This window comes from Emys orbicularis, chromosome 1 (genome assembly GCF_028017835.1).
Source record: "Emys orbicularis isolate rEmyOrb1 chromosome 1, rEmyOrb1.hap1, whole genome shotgun sequence".
NCBI classification, from domain to species: Eukaryota; Metazoa; Chordata; order Testudines; family Emydidae; genus Emys; species Emys orbicularis.
In genome coordinates, this window is record NC_088683.1 from 248,938,660 (window position 1) to 248,957,280 (window position 18,621).

Below are 18,621 nucleotides of genomic sequence, written 5' to 3' on the forward strand. Positions count from 1 at the left end.
AAAAATGACAAAATGTACCTGTCAGACAGAACGCGGAGAGCAGATCTCTGTGCTGCCTGCTGGAAGAAAGGGCAGAGATGTTTATTTTATATTCTGACTTTAAAATTACGAGCGCAATCAACACTTAAAAAATGTGTTACACACATTTCTGTCACGTGTCCAAATTTTAAAGTACTAGTAAAGTAGCAGAAAGCGTCTAGTAAAATGGACATTCCAGTCTAGTAAATGTAAGAAGACTTTGTTAAGTACGCCATAAACCAGAGAATTGTCAAAGCAGTGCACAGTATCTGAGGTATGAACTACTCTATTTAGATGATTTTCTGCAGGTCTCTGAAAACCCTGCAAGGCTTGATTTTCTTCCCCCTCCCCCCAAATCCTACCCCCTCCTTTACCATTAGTCTCCTCCCATTCTTGCCACAGAAACAAACATCATATATTGGGTTCCTTTTGCGATGGAACCTGTAGCTACAATTATAAATTTAGCAAAGACAGCCAGAGCGGCTGCAGGCTTTTCAAGAGTACTGCCATGATAATTTCCTGGCAACTTTTGACTACACTGTACAGGATTGACCTGTTGCTGTTTTGGCTCTCAATTCTTGCCTAGTACAAGTCCTTGAATGGGGTGGGGAAGCATGGTGCTTGTTATTATGTTAACTGACGGGTCTAGGAATAGAAATCATAGACTTTCAAATTCAATAGGACCCACAAGCCTATCACTGAGCTAGCTTGCCTCTTTATTATTATTCTTTCCCCCACTTGAATCATTTTAAGTGGCTTGACTCATGGCTTCAGCACAGTAACTAATTGCAAGCTAAGATAAAATCTATAATGTTCTGATAATACACTTTAAGGCCTTGATGATAATATAATTGTATATGTTTAGTTTGTGCCCTCTCTTTTAGGATTAGCGAGATGGCACAACAGAAGCACATGGTTAAGTGGTATTTAGAGTCAAGGGGCAGAGTGTTAAATATGAAATTTGGCTTTGCAATTATCAGTTTAGTTTTGAAATAGTTCTCAGATTGATGTTTGGCTTTTGAGGCTGTCAGGGGTGGAGTGCCCTGGAGGCAGCATGCTCAGCATTTGGTGGGAAGGAAGTGACTTGTGCAGTTCATCAGAAACCATTCTAGCCAATCAAAAGCTGTGTTGTCAGGATGAAAAGGGAAACCCAATAAGTGGCCTTGACATGCAGGGTATAAGCAGTGAGAACAATGGAGTGGATCCTTAGGGTTCAGGCAGGAGTACAAAGCTTCTTTTCCCATGGGAGAAAAGGAAGGTTTCAGTCTTATTTTGTGGTGAGCTCTGGCTTGCTGCACAGTAACTTGACAGACCAAAACCGAATTTCTGCTCCGGGGGCACGACCAACCTGGAATGGGCTGCACAGCCTTGATTATTTGTATACAGGTAACTCTGCCTCGGTCGTCAGGGGACTTGTGCCCTCTGTCCCTGTGGCCTGCCTCTCAGCTACAGCTGATAACTTTCTTAGCGTCTCACACAACTCAACAGACTACAACTTGAAAATATCATTCCAAACTATAACTCGGGTGGGGCTTACAAACTGGTCATCTACCTCTGCCCAACTTAGTTTACAAGACAACACCTAAATCTTCATTTCTGTGAGTGGGGAGTCGCTAATCTACAATGGGTAAAGCCTAGCATTACACGTTATCATCACTGGGTGGCATACTAACTGTGGAGAATTAGGTGACAGTGTCTTGGGCTATGATTCCCAGAACTCATTGTCTGAAAGTCTCCACAGATATGTTAACCTCCACACTGTAATGGAGGCTGACACTCTCACTGCTGATGAGAGCCATCCTTCTGGTGGAGCGATCCTTAACACCTAGTGGCTATGTGAGTCTGGCTATGTAGGCTTCTTTCATATACAAAACTAGCCACAAATCTATCATTTTACTGGGAAGCCATTCCCCTTTTCTGATCCCTTTAAAAGAGTCTAAAAATCTTGACCCCTGCGTAATGATTCACTAGCCCTGATTATCATCAAGAGAGTTCCATGAGGCTTCCTTTGGAGTAGATGGATGAGAAGAGAATGAAGGAAGGTTAAAGATTTGGCTCCAGTGGAAACTAGAGTTTACGATAGGAATAAAGAAAGGACTATCCTTAGACCCTGTTGTTAGGAATAATTAGGAACAGGCATCTTCTTGTGATTCACAGCCAGATCACTCACCTGTCTGGCACATATAATAGTCCACATCTGCCTATATGTTTATACAATTTCTAGCATAATGGGCTCTCAATCCTGATTGGCGATTTGTGTTACCGTAATAGAAATCCACTGGATGCTACCGATAGAAATAAGAATAAATATCCATTAAGGGGAAAGCTAGAACAAGGAGCCCAATACTCAGGGCTTAAAGGCTGGATAAGGTAGTTTGGAGAGCACTACTGTAAGCTGCCACACAAACACAATTGGTCTCAGCATAGCACAGCTATTTTTATTACCCTCAAAAACTTGGATGACTAGCAAGTGACAGCCTATTTGAAAACATTCTAGAGGATCCCTGATGCTTATTCTTTTAAGATACTAAGAGGTGCGCCCTTTCTGAGCACCCCGGCAGGCATTCTAGGACCGGAGGGATGGAATAAGAGCTGGCTGTCCATCCTGTGTATTGGTAGTTCAACTTGTCCCAGGTATAGTGGCTTGTTCTAGATAGGGATGCTTTTGGGACTGGTGACAGGTACTCTGGTCAAATGACTTTGCCACATCAGGAATATCAGGGAACCAGGATATGAGATGAGTTTTTCCTAGAGCGCTATCTGTTACCAGATGTTTTGTCAGTAGATGTGGAAACCAAGGAAACTCTATATCCCATGTCCCAAACACCAGGACTGTCTGGTCAGGATGAAAGTTTCCTTCTTTGCCTAAACCTTTTGCAGGACCCAGCGAATGAATGGGAAGGGGTGGAATGCTGTATGTCAGTGGGCCTCTCAAGCTAAATAAGAACATGCCCATGGCATAGGCTTGCAGTTTCTAGTGCAAGAAACAGAATCTGAGGAATCTGATATTTTCTACTATCCGCTATTGGAGATGTCCCACTGGGAGTACACTGTCTGAAAAGTCTTTGGGGTTAAGACCCACTTTCCTGGACACAGCTCCAGACATATCAGCCAAGATGGACTGCCTTGATGGACAACAGGCACTGCGCCTTCCAGTGTATTAGAATAGACACCACCAGAACAAGTCTCTCTCTTCTGGCACATCGTTGTTGGACAAAACCTTTGCTGTGAGAAAAGTGCCCTAAGGGCTAAGCCAGTTATCGCTCTGATGGTCAGGAGGTGCAGATGGGCATACTGGTTACAGTGGAGTCATGCAGTCTCTTCAATCACTGCCATTACGGCTAAGAGAAGGAGAGGGAGATGGGTCTCTGACCATTCTAAATGATACCTGTAGGGGGATAGAGGCATGTCTAGTACCCTTTCCATTCCCTAACTCCCAAGAACAGGGGCTATTTTGAGAGAGGAAAAGGGCTGGCTCTTTTCCCTTCAAGCCTAGACATAGGCTGAGCTCAGCAGAGATGGCTGAAGGATGAAGATGGGCTGGACAACGGGGCTCTTTATTCTATTGTTTATGTTCTTATACTGTGCTCATCAAGGTGATATCTGAATGCCTCATATCTCCTGCTCCCTGACTGCACCTGCATCCAGTCCTCCAGGCTGGCCCTCGAGGACCCTACTGAGGTCAGCCCATCTGCCTGTTGCCAGCTTTGGAAAGGTGATCCCAAGTGGTGGCCCTTTCTCGGGAGCAGAATGAATCTAGAGAGCAGGCAGGGTAGAAAGAACCGAAAAAAGGAGAGGACCATTGCTGACCTGCAGGTTCCGCATTCCTGTCTGAGCCTCTTTAAGGATGCTGCTGCCTCCATGCTGATCTGTGACCTGAGAATAACTCCCTCTGAGACTGTGAGGCAGAGAGAGACTGCAGAGTGCAGGGCAAACAAGGCATAGAAAGCTTCCTGTATTCCAGCAAGCGAACAGTTGCAGACCATTTTAGATTGCTGGGGCCCACTCTCACAGAAATAAATGTTTGCAATGACCATTTGAAAATATGTTTGAATACAATTATTGAAAATTTCAATTTGCTTTTCATTTGAAGCTTCTAACAAATTTCCCCCTCTCACCTGGGTCAAGTTGGTATGATGCAGAAGAAATTGTACAAGGCAAATCATTTATTGCTTGACTGTAGAACATTCTACCAATGAGACTATAAGAACAGCTCTGTGATTTATCATGCTTCTAAATATGCCAGTATTATCTGCTTAACGATACAAGCAAAAGTGTAGTATTTAGTACCATCTATTGCCTGCTCCACTATTTTTAATAGTTTGATTTTGATTGTGCCATTTAATTTGCATTTCATTTTACATCGTTAACAACTTTACTGAGGACAACTCATCATCCATCAAGAAAGAAGATGAGAATATGTTAAATAATTCCTGAAAGTAAGTGATTGCGTTGGTTAAAAGAATAAGGACTGAGAAACTAAAGTTTCTCATTGAGAGAATTTGTCACTGCGAGAATTTGAAGACCTTCATGATTTATCACTATAAAAAAATACAGTGGGTGTTTTGGCTTAATATTCTAATTTTTCTGTTGATAAATAATTAAACAATCAATTATGGGCCAGACTCAGATACCCTTACTTACAGTGAGTAAAATCTTACTCCTCTCATAGTCACAGAGTAAGGGACACAACATAAATAAGGGTCTCAAGCCAAGGCCGCCGAGAGCGGGTTCGGGACCCGGTGAAAATTTTTTTTCAGGCCCCCCAGCAAGGGCGGACCAGCTAAACAGGGCCGACGAGAGGGGTGGGAAGCCGGGCCCCGGGCCCCCTTCCGGACCGCCAGGCCCCGGTAATTTGTACCGGCTTCCCCCCCCCTTCGTCGGCCCTGGTCTCAGCATTTGGCCCATTGAATTTAAACTTTACTGCTGGATAGGAAACAGCAAAGTAAAAAATCACTTTGGTGACTCATGTAAAGAAAGTTGAAAAAAAGCCACAGTACGTTAGATGAATTATTCAGTTTCAATACTTCAACGGTCGCAAATTACCAGGGCCAGGCCTGTTCTGCCACCTCCATCCCCCGCCTGAGTAGGTTATGGATACATTCAGGACAAAGTTTCATTGATTTGACTATAGTTCATTAATCATTCATGAAAGATTTTAACTGTACCCCAAGACTATGAGACAAAACAAGATTTCTGCCAGCAGTAATCATTTTCAGATTCTCATGCTCTGGAGATTGCATCTCTTCTCTTCATCCTTTATTGCAATGAGCTGGTGCTGAGGAACATAATCAGCAGATATTCAGGTTTCAGTGTGTATTAAATGAGCTACCAAAACTACTTGAAGTGCCACAAGTTGCAATCTGTTGTTGTAGGGAAATCAAAGAGGAAATTAAATGTCTTCATTGTAATTGGGACTGAGCAGCGAGCTAGTTCATTGTAATTGGCATGAAGCAGTGAGCAGAACAAGTTGAATGGAGCTGTTGAGACAGACATCCTGGAGAGTTAAAGTGGGCCCAGAAATCTCTAATTTTTTTATTTACTGGGAACAGAGTTGCTACATAAACCACTGAGTTTGCAAGGATTTTTGGAAAACAGGCTAATTAAAGGTACTGAAAAATGTTCTGATGGGCTGTAAGTGTCTTTGAGACACAGAAGCCACACACTGAAGTGTACACACTTACACCTAGAGCACACACTTTGGCACGTGAGATCCAGCTAGCTTGTGGTTGGTATATGCAGTTACTCTGCTGTCAATTTTTACTCTCCTGAGGACTAGCTGCTGGCCATTAGTACAGTAGGTTAAATGTACTGTGCCAAATTATGCTCTCTGTTACGCCAGTATAATTCCATAGACTTCATTAGGGTTGTACCATTGTAAGTGAGAAAAGAATTTGGTCCATTGCCTCCTTGAACTTTATTCAGTTAACATAATGGACGTAACTGAACTTGGTATATTCCAGTTCAGCTTGTTTGTGTTCCTCTATTTATAGGTTCCACCTCAGCCTAGTAATCAGAAAGGCTGTGATCATAAGGACAATTATTTGGACTACAGAGTGTGCCTTTGCCCCTTCACTTCAAGGCACTGATACACAGGAAGAACTACATGATAAGGCATTTGTTATTTAAATTAGCATCTGTTGCAAAAGGAAGCAGACACAGATAAGTATATTTCAACTTCTATTAAAAGCTGTCAAACCTGATATGAGGTTAGCTGCATTCCAATATTATTAGAATATACAGAAGCTTGGGAGTCACATCAGATCAAATGTCCTTACATGAGGCCTGTCAATCAGACTTTACCTTGTTTGCACTGCCTGTATTTAGGCAGTGGGCGGGCTTTCATCTTTCTTTAATTTTCTCTCTTTTTATTTTTAAGATCAGAAACACATTTTTTCTGATCTAAAAGGCCAGAAGGGTCAACTGTGATCATCCGCTCTGACCTCCTGTATAACACAGACCACAGGCTTCCCTGAATTAATTCCTGCTTCTAGTTCAATAACTGTGGCTGAATTAGAGCATATCTTTTAGAAAAACATCCAATCTTGATTTTAAAATGATCAGTCATGCAGGATCCACCACAACCCTTGATAAATCGTCCCAAATGGTTAATTACCCTCACTGTTAAAAATTTACACATTGTTTCTAGTCCAAATTTGTCTAGCTTCAGTTTCCAGCCATTGGAAGTGACACCTTTGTCTGCTAGACTCAGAAGCCATATATTATCACATTTCTGATCCCCATGTAGCTACTTATAGACTGTGATTAAGCCACCCCTTAAACTTATTTTTGATAAACAACATAGCTCCTTAAGTCTATCACAACAAGGCATGTTTTCCAATCCTTTAATCATTTTCATGGCTCTTCTCTGAACCCTCTCCAATTTATCAACATCCTTCTTGAAGTGTGGATATCAGGACTGGGCATACTATTCCAGCAGTGATCACACCAGAACCAAATACAGACGTAATATAACCTTCCTACTCCTACTTGATATTCCTCTGTTTATACAACCAAGAATTGCATTATTCCTTTTGGCCCAGGACTGCACTGGGAGTTCATGTTCAGCTGATTTACTGTATATTATTTCAGCACACTTTATCTTGTTATATTCTTGGCTCTTAATGTTATTCTGAGGATTATTTTTCCAATCTGTTTTTTTCTGAGAGTTTTAAAAATAATTTGTAGATATATAGTTTGAGTGTTTCTTCTGTAAATCTGCAATAGCTATGTGTTGGTGGTGGTTTCATTATCCAGTCAATGTTATTTAAGGTTCACAAGCTAAAAAGTTACTCAATTTTCTAATTTTGTGTTGTCCCCACTAGAGCCACGTTTCAGGAAATCATAAAAATCTTTCTTAATTTTGTGATTTTTGGGGGGGAGTGGGAGGCTTTCAACTCCCAAATATTTGTTTGCCACCTTGGGCTTTTTAATCAGTATATTTCTGGAGTTTGTTGTTCATTTTCTCCTAATGAACAACATTGTCTCTTAATCCTTCTTCATCTTAAGGGGCAGTGTGGTCTAGAGATGTGAGTCTGGAATTAAGAATTAAAAGATCTGGGTTCTAGTCCAGACTCTGTCTCATCATGTGGCTTTGAACAAGTCACTTAATCTGTCTGTCTTAGTTTCCTTGTCAATATCATAGAGATGATGATGATGATGATAATAATAGCTAAGTACCTCTCAGGGGTATTGTATTAACTAGTTAATATTTGTAATGCCAAATTTGCTGCATACATAGTATTAGCCATTTAGCAAAGTTTACATACTCGCAAATGTTGATTTTTCTATTTTTCTATTCTGCCTTTAGAACTCCATAAAGATCTATGGCCAAATTCTTTGTATACACATGTAGCATTCCAACTGACACAAGTTAATTTGGATCCTACTTGTCTACGTCAAAAAATATTAAGGTTTGTTCTATCTTATATTAATAAAATTATTAATGCCTGGTGACACTGGGGAAAATTCTCTGTCAATTCAGGGAAGTAGCAATTACTTTGCAAAAAGAAAAAGTCTTCTTTCAAAGGAGGATTCTCTTAATCCAAGACAAAAAATAAAATAAAATTAGTGAAAGTGGCACTGAAATTGTGAACACGTCAGGGGAAACTACCCCAAACTTCAACAGAATGCCATAGTTTTACACAAATCATTAGCAAGCCTGAGAATTTAAGTTAAAGTTGGACTATTCCAAAAAGCCAAACACATGAAAATATGGAACGCAGATCTAGATACCCCAAGTATTCTTAACTTTGTCCCTGCCCACTGCCATCACTGTTTGTGATATTTTGTAAGTATCAAAGTATTTTAGTCACTGCCCAAACTGTCAGGAGGCATGAGAGAAGACAAGAGGTGAAATCCTGGCTTCACTGAAGTCAATTGCAAAACTTCCATTGACCTCAATGGGTGCACGATTTCACCCAAGGTCCTTGCCCTGGAGAGTTTACAATAGCGGTTCTCAAACTTCTTTTGATGATCTGGCAGATAGACCCTTCTCCAGGTCCCTTTGCAATGTCCTAAAGCTGTTGTTCCTGTGACTCCTTTCTTCCGTCATTTCTGTTCGTTCTTTTTATTCCTTCTTGTCTTTTCTCTGTCTTGTCTTTTTTCTTTCGTATTCTTTTTGCTCTTTGACACATATTTAGCTGACTCTGTCCCTGCTCCCTGCTGTCAACCCTTCTGGTACCTCTGATCTTCTCCCTCCTCAGACTTCCACTCGTGCTGAGGAGGGGCATCCTGGTACCACACCAAGCCTTAGTTAAATACATAGGAGCAGAGAAGTGTAGCTTGGCTGCACGTGGAGCCTTTTCCCTGGTATAGGTAGGCTGCTCCCACAGATAGTTCCTGTAGAGAGGTACTGGGGGCAGGGGAGAGAAGGAAGATGGATGGCTTTCAAGGAGCTGCCTGCTATGTTATCAGCTGACATGGCAGCACTTTTGCAGTGAGCAGGAGGGGAAGATCTGGGGGGTTCTGCAGCTTTCCTCAGCAAAACTCATCTTCTTTGCCTCATGCCTCTGCCTGACTAGCTGTTGCCTCTGGAGGGAGAGCTACTTCTCCAGCACAGGAAACACTGACTTACACTAAGTAGACATAGACAGATAAGGGATGGTAGATGAAATGTAGCAGCATGCAAGCAATTGAGTGGTGGAGTTAGCTCATGCCTTGTGAGCGTCATGTTTTTTTTTTTTAAAGTTATTTGATTATAATGTATTATTGCTTGTTAACAGATCTTTGGCAGGAGAACTAGTATTTATGGTCTTCATAGTAGAAGTGTGTTTTAAGGAGATGAGCAGAGGATGGAAGCATGACATGGGTTTCATGTATAGATGTTCACATAGAAGAAGGAATGGAAATGAAGGGGGAGAAGGACATGGGAGGCAGCAGTTGATTGCGCAGCTTTAGAGGAGATGACAGTGAAATGGGAGGTGCACGGGCTAATTTGTGAAGGGCTTTGATTTAAATTTGACATGGAAGGCAAGGGAAAACAAGTGAAAGGGTTTAGTGTTTTAAAGCCTTTTAAAGTCAGCAGGAGTTGTTGAAGTGACTTCATTGGTTTTTGGATCGGACCCTTAGTGACTGGGGCTGGACATGGTCAGATAGCAAGCAATATAGATAATTTCAGTGGAAGAGTTTTTGGTATACTGAAGAAGACAAGGCCAGGTTTTAGGAAGCCAGAGATGAGGAGGTTGCAGTAGTCAAGGTGAGAAATCCTCAGGCTTGGACAACAGTTGTGATGGTGGGAATAGACAGAATTTGGAGAAGTTGTAAAGAAACAACTTTATTTAGCAGCATCAATATAGGGAGCGAAGAAAGATGTGTTTGTATTTGTTTACTTTACCGTCTATTTTTAAGTGTTTGCTACTAGAGAAGAACCCAAATCAGAACATGATCTATTGTGAACCTCACCAAACTTTGGGGAAGTCTGTGATTTAGGCCAATCTCTAATTTATGTTATCACTGTGAGTCATGGCAACAGTATTCATATTTAGAGCTTGATCCTGCCTTCCATACACTGAATCTGATTTTGTAAGACAGGCCCTGATGTGAGCCAAATTTGGCAGGATCAGACTGCACTCTTATGTTGTCTTATCTGTCAGTTTCAGTGAGGCAATCTTGGTCTTCTTGTCATTCCTTGCTAAAGTGCAAATGTAGATGTCACAAAGCTTTTAAAATCAGTACAGGCAAACCACAGCATTGCTGAAAATTGGCTCCATTGACTTACTTAAATCTTGCTCCAGATTTTAGTTTGGTTTGATGCCAAAAGGATCATTCCTTTAATATGCAGATAATAATGGACTTACCCGGGGTAAGTGAAGTTCATATTAATAATGAGGATGATTTTTTCCAATCAAGAAATATAGTCACATTATTTACAGAACAGAGGGATGAGCAAACCAGTCCAGATTAAGGAAGGGCTGGCCTGAGGCTTCACCCATCCCTCAAACCAAACATTTTTTATTTTCATTTTTGCTCATCTCTGCTCTTCTTGGTTCAGGTCAGGATCAGAAGCCAAAGTGCCAAAATACCATGAGGTAGGTTTCTTGTACTATGCAGAATGATCATGAACAGATTGTTCTCAAAGGAAAGTTTTTTTTACAAGTTTCCCAGAACATCTTGGAGAACCAACTTAGTTTGAAAAAGACAGGTTTTGACTAAGCTTTTGGATTTGTTTTTTTTTTAATCAATTGAAATAAATGGCAAAACTCCCATTAATATTGGTAGTTCTGAATCAGACCCTAAACCTCCAAACATTTTGAAGATTGTCCATCACTTGTTTCCAAACCTTTAAACCCAGGTCTGATGTTGAAAAGATGTTTGCTTTGTGTTTTTTTAGGTCTGATTGTTCTCATCTCTCTGCTCATTGTCATTCCTGAGTAGGCACCAAGTATAGCACCAATGAAGAGGTGCATAGAGGGAGTACTATGCTGAAATGACCAGACGTGTGTACATTCTCTGGCCATGGCATATGCAAATGCAATTAGCATCCTGTTATGCAAGATACCTGACTAAAAATAGTTCTGACGACTAACAGATTGCATGGCCCTGTTCCAATTTACCTAATGGATCTATTTTCTTTTTATGCACCTGGCTGTGCTCTGTGATTGGCTGATATTAGACTTCATAAAGCCCCATAATATCATCTAAGATCTTATGGCAAAAAAGCAGGTAGCCATTTTGCTCCCAGTTTCGGAACTAATTACAGATTGAAATAAGTAACTGTTTTAAATTACCTGGGTCTTTTAAATTCAAATGTAGAGGCTGTATTTACTTGGATTTATTTAGCTTTGTTAAAAATGATTCGACTCTGGAGAAGTTTACGTGCATGGCCTTTCTTTTCATTACAAATTTTAACTTTGTATTGATGGTGAGTGCATGGCCAGAAATGCAAGACATAGTATTGTCCGATAACGTAGGCTGTAGTAAAACATATTCACTAAGCACAACTTGAGGACTTCTAAAAACAAATTATTTTCTGCTGGGGGATATAGAGTTGTATTGATTGTGATTGAGTGACTGGACTAATGTACTATTGCTTCATTCACAAGGATGGGAAAGAGCTGCTAGTTTTCAACTGGTGTCTAAATTCCTGTGCTACTGGGAATCCTGACAGCAGCTTATTCATTTTGGATTATATTAAAGCTAAGCATCATTAGTGTTTAATGCTATATTTTAGATGGAAGGAAACTTACATACGTATTAGTCTAATAGTGTGATCCTGCAATGTTTGTCTATTTCTATCAGTGCCTAAAGAAGGCAGCTATTTACATGTAAAAGCTGCTCTAATTTTTCCTTTTGTGTAACTTACATAGACAAAATGAATGTATTAAGCAGTGTTTGAGATAATTATTCATTGATTTCCTATGTACCCTGTATATAGGTCTTTAATTTTCATAACATATTTACCTGTTCTTGCTAAGAGATGTCCATATCATTATTAATCAAAGTATTAAAACTCAGTTCTTTTTCTTCAAGTACACCAGGAGTTTGAGTCTGGAGCCACGTTTCTCAGACCAGGTTTTGATTGCTTCTTCAACTTCTGTTTATACAATTTTACAAAATTTTGGCAGGAATCAAGAGCACATACCAGGGTGTTGGCTTTTATGAATCCCTTGGGATGTGAAAGTCAAGCTGACTGGTTGAACTTTGGTTACATATTCCAGACAAGCACAATGACTCTATTTATTCAGACTTGGCAGCCTGAATGTAGATTGACTCTGTGGGTAATAAATTTTCACAGCCACAAAACTTCAGCGGCAACCAACCTGATCCTGGGAAGAAAAATGCATTCAAGGAAACAGACTTGGGTTGCAAAAATATGTTAGATTATTATTCCATGTATGTATAGCAGTCAGTTAATTTATTTGGCCATTGATTGACATGAATTGCAGAAGTAAATCCAGAGTGTTTTTTCCCTTAAAGGCTCTGCTTTCTGTTAGGAAATTTTCATATTGTAAAAGGACAAAGAAGAAAAAATGAATTGTTCACATTACAATTGGCAATCTCCTTTTAATATTACACCCAAGACTGATTTAAGTTATCCAGTGACCTCTACAATGAAGAGCAGAGTATTCTAATGGGAATGTTTCATGTGCCATTCCACACTTCAGGGAACCAAGAGGCAATAACCACCACAGTTCAGTACTCTGAACAATCTTAAGTACAGTTTTGACATCTTCATGCTACAAAGCATCAGACACTTTCTGAGAGAGATGATGACAAAATTATTACTCTATGCATTATAAATCAAAAGGAAGTGGCTCTTTAACTTGTAGATTTATGTTAACGACCGAGCTATCTGTTAATTGTGTGCTCTTTAGATATTGATTGGGGATTAAAAGGTAAATTTTCTTCAATGTGTGTGAAATAAAATATGCCAACTGGAAATTTTCCTTCTACATATCAGTTCCTATGATCACTGCCTGTAAAATTAAAATGATCAGTTTAAATGGATAAACTATGCTCATTAAAGGAGGAAAATACATTTATGTAATTAAAATTGACTGTCTAATATGTGTGGATAATGTAATTACTGTAGGCTCGCTTACACACACACACTCAGTTCAACGCCATCCTCCCCATAGCTCCCAAGTCTGTGAATCTTGCCTATTGTAACCCCTGGAACACAGTCTACATCCAACAAGGCCTTGGTCACTCTACTGAAGCTCTTATTCACATATCCATTTCCCATCTTGACCTTTGTATCCCCATCATTCATGCTCTCTTGCTTTGTCACAGTTCTCCAAACATCAGTGTTGACATGTATCAGCTCCTCTCCTCACCTGCAAAACCTCAGCATTTTTCATTGGCTTCTTGGATATTTCAAAATCAAATACAAAATCTCCCTCCAAATTTTGAATTCTTGTTAAAAAAAATCTTTTTTCATGATTTAAGTAATGGCAAAAAAGCTTTCTAGTTCTTGTAAAATTTCCCCTCAATTAACTGAATGATTATAATTATTCTGAGGGATAATAGCAATTAGTTATATAAAAAACTGAAATTCATTCATATATTTTTCTCTGTCCCCATTCCTTCCTGTTCCTTGACTCAAATCTGAGATTAATGGGTAAGGTAACAGTCACGGAATAGGAAGTAAAATAGGCTTCTGGGTAAAAACCTGGTAAACAGCAGGGGATAAATGTCAGCTACAGGGGTGGAACCAAGCCATGAAGTTCAGATGGAGATAGGTAGTTGTAAATTGTGAATCTGGCTGGAGAGTGATTACTCCCATTTAGGCACATCTCTTGCTAATCAGATGAACATTTACTACTTTTCTCATCAACAAGGGAAATTACTAAGGATTATTTGTATTATGGTAGTGCCTGAAGGCCCCCTCAGAGCTCAGGGCCCCATATTGCTAGGCACTGTATAAATACACAACAAGAAAGAGCCCATTTCCGGAGGATCTTATGATCTAAGTATACAAGATAGACAATCCATGGGAGTAAAGAAGTGTGATTATTTCCATTTTGCAAATGAGGAACCAAGACACAGAGAGATTCAGCAACTTGCTCAAGATCACTTCTTTGGTAAAGCCAGGAAGTGAACTCAATCTCCTCGGTTTCAGACCAGTGTCTTAACCACAAGACCAAATCGCCGCTGGGAACAGTTTTAGGAAATCAATTGTTCATAACATATACAATGATTTAGCTGAAAGCATTCAAAATAGGGGACTAGCTCCTCAGCCTGCTTCAGTTGATTTATACCTCTTTGGTGGCACAAAGCAGCCATAATGTTGTCTTACCTATCCAGTGGCAGAGAAATTCTTGGGTGGCAAAGAACCACCATAGAGGGTACTTCTCCTGACCCCTGATATAGAATATATATCCAGGGAAATGGGACAAGGTCAAAGAATTTCTACACTTCCACACTTGTGCAATGTTCCCCCATTCCCGAATGGCCCCTGGAGGCCATAGGGAGATGATATAAGTCAGAACACCCTTGAAGATGCTCTAATTTACACTGAGGAACACCTTAGTTCCTGGCCACCCAGGGGACTGTTGGGAAAGAGGGCAAAAGTGGCATTAAGCACAGCTTGGAGGCAGCCCAGGATTGGGGTCAAGATCTCCAGGATTTTTAAGATAATTAAACTGAGAGGGAGAGTAAATATTAAGGAACAATGATGCAAACAGATTCTATAGGATATTGATGATTTAGCTGATTGGTCCTGCAGACGGCAAAAGGGGGTCAGTGTCTAAAATATAAAATAATTAGTCTGAGACGGAGGAACCACTCCAAGGAAGATGTGCTAAATGGAGCTATCTTCCAGCACACTGATAAGGAAAAAGGGGCAACAGAGTAAAAGTCATTGAAATCATTAATGCACTGCACACTAATAATTAAAAAGGTAAACAAGATATTAGGTGGTATGAGCAGAGAAATAGATCATACAAAACAATAAGGCGACACTGTAATATTCTGTTGCACGGTACTTAGTATTCCAGAAGCTAACATTCACAATACCAGTTGCTAAGCCATAGGAAAGGTATTATTAGCTTGAAGATGTTGTGGCATGGGGAGAAAAAGACGCCAGGTCTGTGGAAGTAGGCAGGAATTAACAACAAATTTCCCCCCCAAAATGTATTATGTTCTTATACCCTGCATTCCTTGATTAGCATACACCTTCTTATTTATACCTATCTCCATTTGCCATGGGAGATATAGATCCATATGCCTATTTTCTACCATTTGCAGAAACAGCTACCCTGTCCCATGTTTCCATGACTCCAAATCCCATCCTTAATTGAGACTCATCTCTTCTTCCTTAACTCAGTGGTTTACTGTGACTCCTAAATCCTAACTTTTTCTCCTAAAACACATAAATCCTACTCCTTGAACCCAACAATTCCTTGAGCTCAATTACTGTTCCCAAAACATCCCCCTTGTCCCTTATGTCACCTTGCCCTAGTCTGTCTACGTACTGTACATTAAACTGCCTAGACATGCAAGAAAAGTAATTAACTTGGACGTATTTCGGGATCCCTTGTATGAAATACATTAAACAAAAAGAAATTTTATAAATATGGTAAACAACTTTAATCCATGCGCTGAATCTTCTTAACACCCAACTGTTTTATTCAAAATTGGTGAAATATTAGTTTATCTAATATAAATATCAAAAGGGTTTGACTTCTTTATAGTTTGCAGCATGTTTTAAAATACAAACACTTAGGCTATGTCTACACTATGAGCTAGGGGTGTGATTTTGAGTTGCATCAACATACTCGCACTAGCTCTCATTGAGCAAGCGCACTAAAAACAGTAGTGTGGCTGCAGTGGCATGGGCAGCGGCGGCATAGTGCATACCCATGGGGTCCACACAGGTTTGTATTCTGTGTGGCTAGCTCATGCTGCTGCTCACTGCTGTCTGTGCTATTGTGGCTACACTACTATTTTTAGTGCTCTAGCTCAGTGTTTCGCAACCTTTTTGATACCAGGGACTGGCTTGCTGCCTTTCTAAACTGTGTCAGGGAAATCTCAGGAACTGGCACCGGTCCATAGACCGGAAGTTGAGAAAAACTGCTCCAGCTCAGTGGTTTTCAACCTCTTCCATGTGCAGACCCCTAAAAAATTTCAAATGGAAGTGCGGACCCCTTTGGAAATCTTAGACATAGTCTACGGACCCTCGGGTATCTGCAGGCGACAGGTTGAAAACCACTGCTCTAGCTCAATAAGAGTTAGCATGACTATGTCTGTATGAACTGGGAATCACACCCCTCGCTTCAAGCGTAGATGTAGCCAAACTAAAGAGAAATTAAAAGCAATGAGATCAACCTTTTCACACCTGGGCACCTAAAGTTATGCACCTAAATTCATGTACCAACATGTAAGTGGCCTGGGTTTTAGAAGTACTGGGCACCTGCAAATCCCATTGACTTCAATGGCAGACGCAGGAGCTGAGCACCTTTTGAAAATCAGGCCATTTTTATTTTTGGTGCCAGATATAGATTTAGGACCCTTACTTTGGACACCCAGGGTTGAAGATTTTGACCTGAGTCTTTAATACAGAATTCTTTTTTATTTAAAAAACAGACTTATCCAAAAATATTTCCGCATTACATCAAGCTAATAAATCAAGAGCAGTGTAGCACATTTCCACTAAATACAGTAGTTAAAACAAACAATCTGGCATGAAACAAGCACATCTGGTATTCCATTTACAGTACTTTACATTATTTTGATAACCTCTACACATACTTTAAAAAGTAATAGGGTAATATTACTTGAATAAATCAGTCTTGGTATTAAACATTCTACAGATTACATTTGAATTCAGTAGCTCATACCTGATTATTCTCTTCTTCATCACTACTTAACTTGAGGTCATCTTCTAGCATTCTGGAGAAAGAATAATAGAAAAAGTACATTTTAATTACCCAAATAATTAGACATGAAGTATTATATTTGTTGCCAACTAGCTTGTTAACTCGTTGTTGACTATTAATACTCGAGGAAACCAATTGATTATTACAGTAGCAATGGATTTTGAGAATATTATGGTAATTAGAAGCATTACATGACAGATTTTAAATGCTATAAAAGAACATTTTTGATACTGACAGGTGTGCATTCCCCAACAGAGGAAAAGATTACTCCATTAGGGTTAGAACTTACAAAGAGCTTTCTAGTAGATATTTACACTGGCAGTGTTGTGACATCAAATAAGACTGACCTCATGTTTCCCAAAGGCCATTTTTTTTGCTCAATTACAGCCTTGAAGCAATGCTGACTTATCGCTTGAAATAATTAAAATAATACTATAATGCCATAAAGCTCAGAAGAATTTGTCCGTATCATTTGAAAATAGACAAGAACTCACCTTTTCTAATGGGGATTTCACCCCTTTTCCCCAAACCACCACCAAAATATTTAAATTTGCGTGCAAAAAAAGGAGCTTGTTTTCAACCTCTTCGAATTTTATTGCAACCTAGAGTTAAATAACTAGCAGTTAAAGGAATTTAGGACGTGTGAAGACTTTCCCCACTATTTGAAAGGTCTCCAGTGAAGAGATCCTACTCTTTAAAAAAAAAGTGTCTAATAATAGTCATTGGAAAAGTAGCAAATTTTTCTTGTAGTCTGGGAAAAGTGAATCTGTAATTTAGTCTTGACTCCAAAAGAAAGTTTGGTGAACAATTTAAATACATTCTGTGATGTGGGTGGTCCCCAGAATGTAAATATATAAAGGAAACGTATGTAATCATCTCAAACCACCTCCTTGTACTTGTGCCTAATCTCATGAGAAGGTGGCTGAAAAACCTAATTCTTAAATGGATAACAGGGTGTATGTTTCACAACATCACACAGAAGGCAAAGGAACACCATATCCAAAAGGAGCACACAACCCTAGCCACGCTTCTATAAGACTTACAGTTACTGGCACCACTAGCAGTTTACCACTGCAGCTACAGAACAAAGAGCATCTCACTGCTGGAGAAATACCTTGGTTTCAGCTTCCAGGTTAATCCATGCTCTTTATAAGGTTGGGAAGGCTGATGCTACCTCCAACTGCAGTAGTGGAAAGTTGGACTGTAAAGGGTAATTCCTACTATCCCACAGTCTAATTAACCCTGTTGCTGTTTATTCTGGATTTACTGCTACTTATTCAAAGCTTCTTTCTCTGTGGTAGAGATTCAAAACTGAAGTGCCAGCTTCAGCAAAATCTGGCTGCAAACTGAGGCCATGTCTACACTACAGTTTCTTGACAAAATAGTGGAGTTGTATACACTGCAATGCTCCTCCCGCTAATTTAACTCTCTTGCTACGCCAGCATAATAAAACCACCTGGACGAGAGCCATACAGTTTTTTGCGATGAAGTTAGAAAGAGGGAGTGCCAGTGTAGACACTGTGTTGCTTATGGCAGCCTAACTGGCCTCTAGGAGGTGTCCCACAATGCCCATCATGACCGCTCTGGTCACCACTTTGAACTCCGGCCCTGCAGCCAGGTACACAGGCATGCGATCCTCCCCCATTTAAAGCCCCGGGAATGTTTGAAATTCCACTTCCTGTTTTCTCAGCGTGGACAGCTCACATAGCATCTTCCCATGGCAGCTCCCCACACAAATGCACTGTGTACACCAGAGTTGGTGGATCTGCTGGGTCTGTGGGGA

General features: G+C 40.1%; 1 protein-coding gene across 1 annotated transcript in view; it reads right to left on the reverse strand.

Moving 5' to 3' along the window:
- AFF3 (ALF transcription elongation factor 3) overlaps nt 1-18,621 on the reverse strand; it is a 403,834-nt gene that overhangs the window by 97,264 nt on the left and 287,949 nt on the right. Inside the window, exons 9-10 of the mRNA XM_065423495.1 lie at nt 16,800-16,851; nt 19-59 (exon numbers count right to left, since the gene is read on the reverse strand). Of these exons, the coding sequence (XP_065279567.1) occupies nt 19-59; nt 16,800-16,851 (93 nt within the window). The remainder of the gene's footprint in view (nt 1-18; nt 60-16,799; nt 16,852-18,621) is intronic.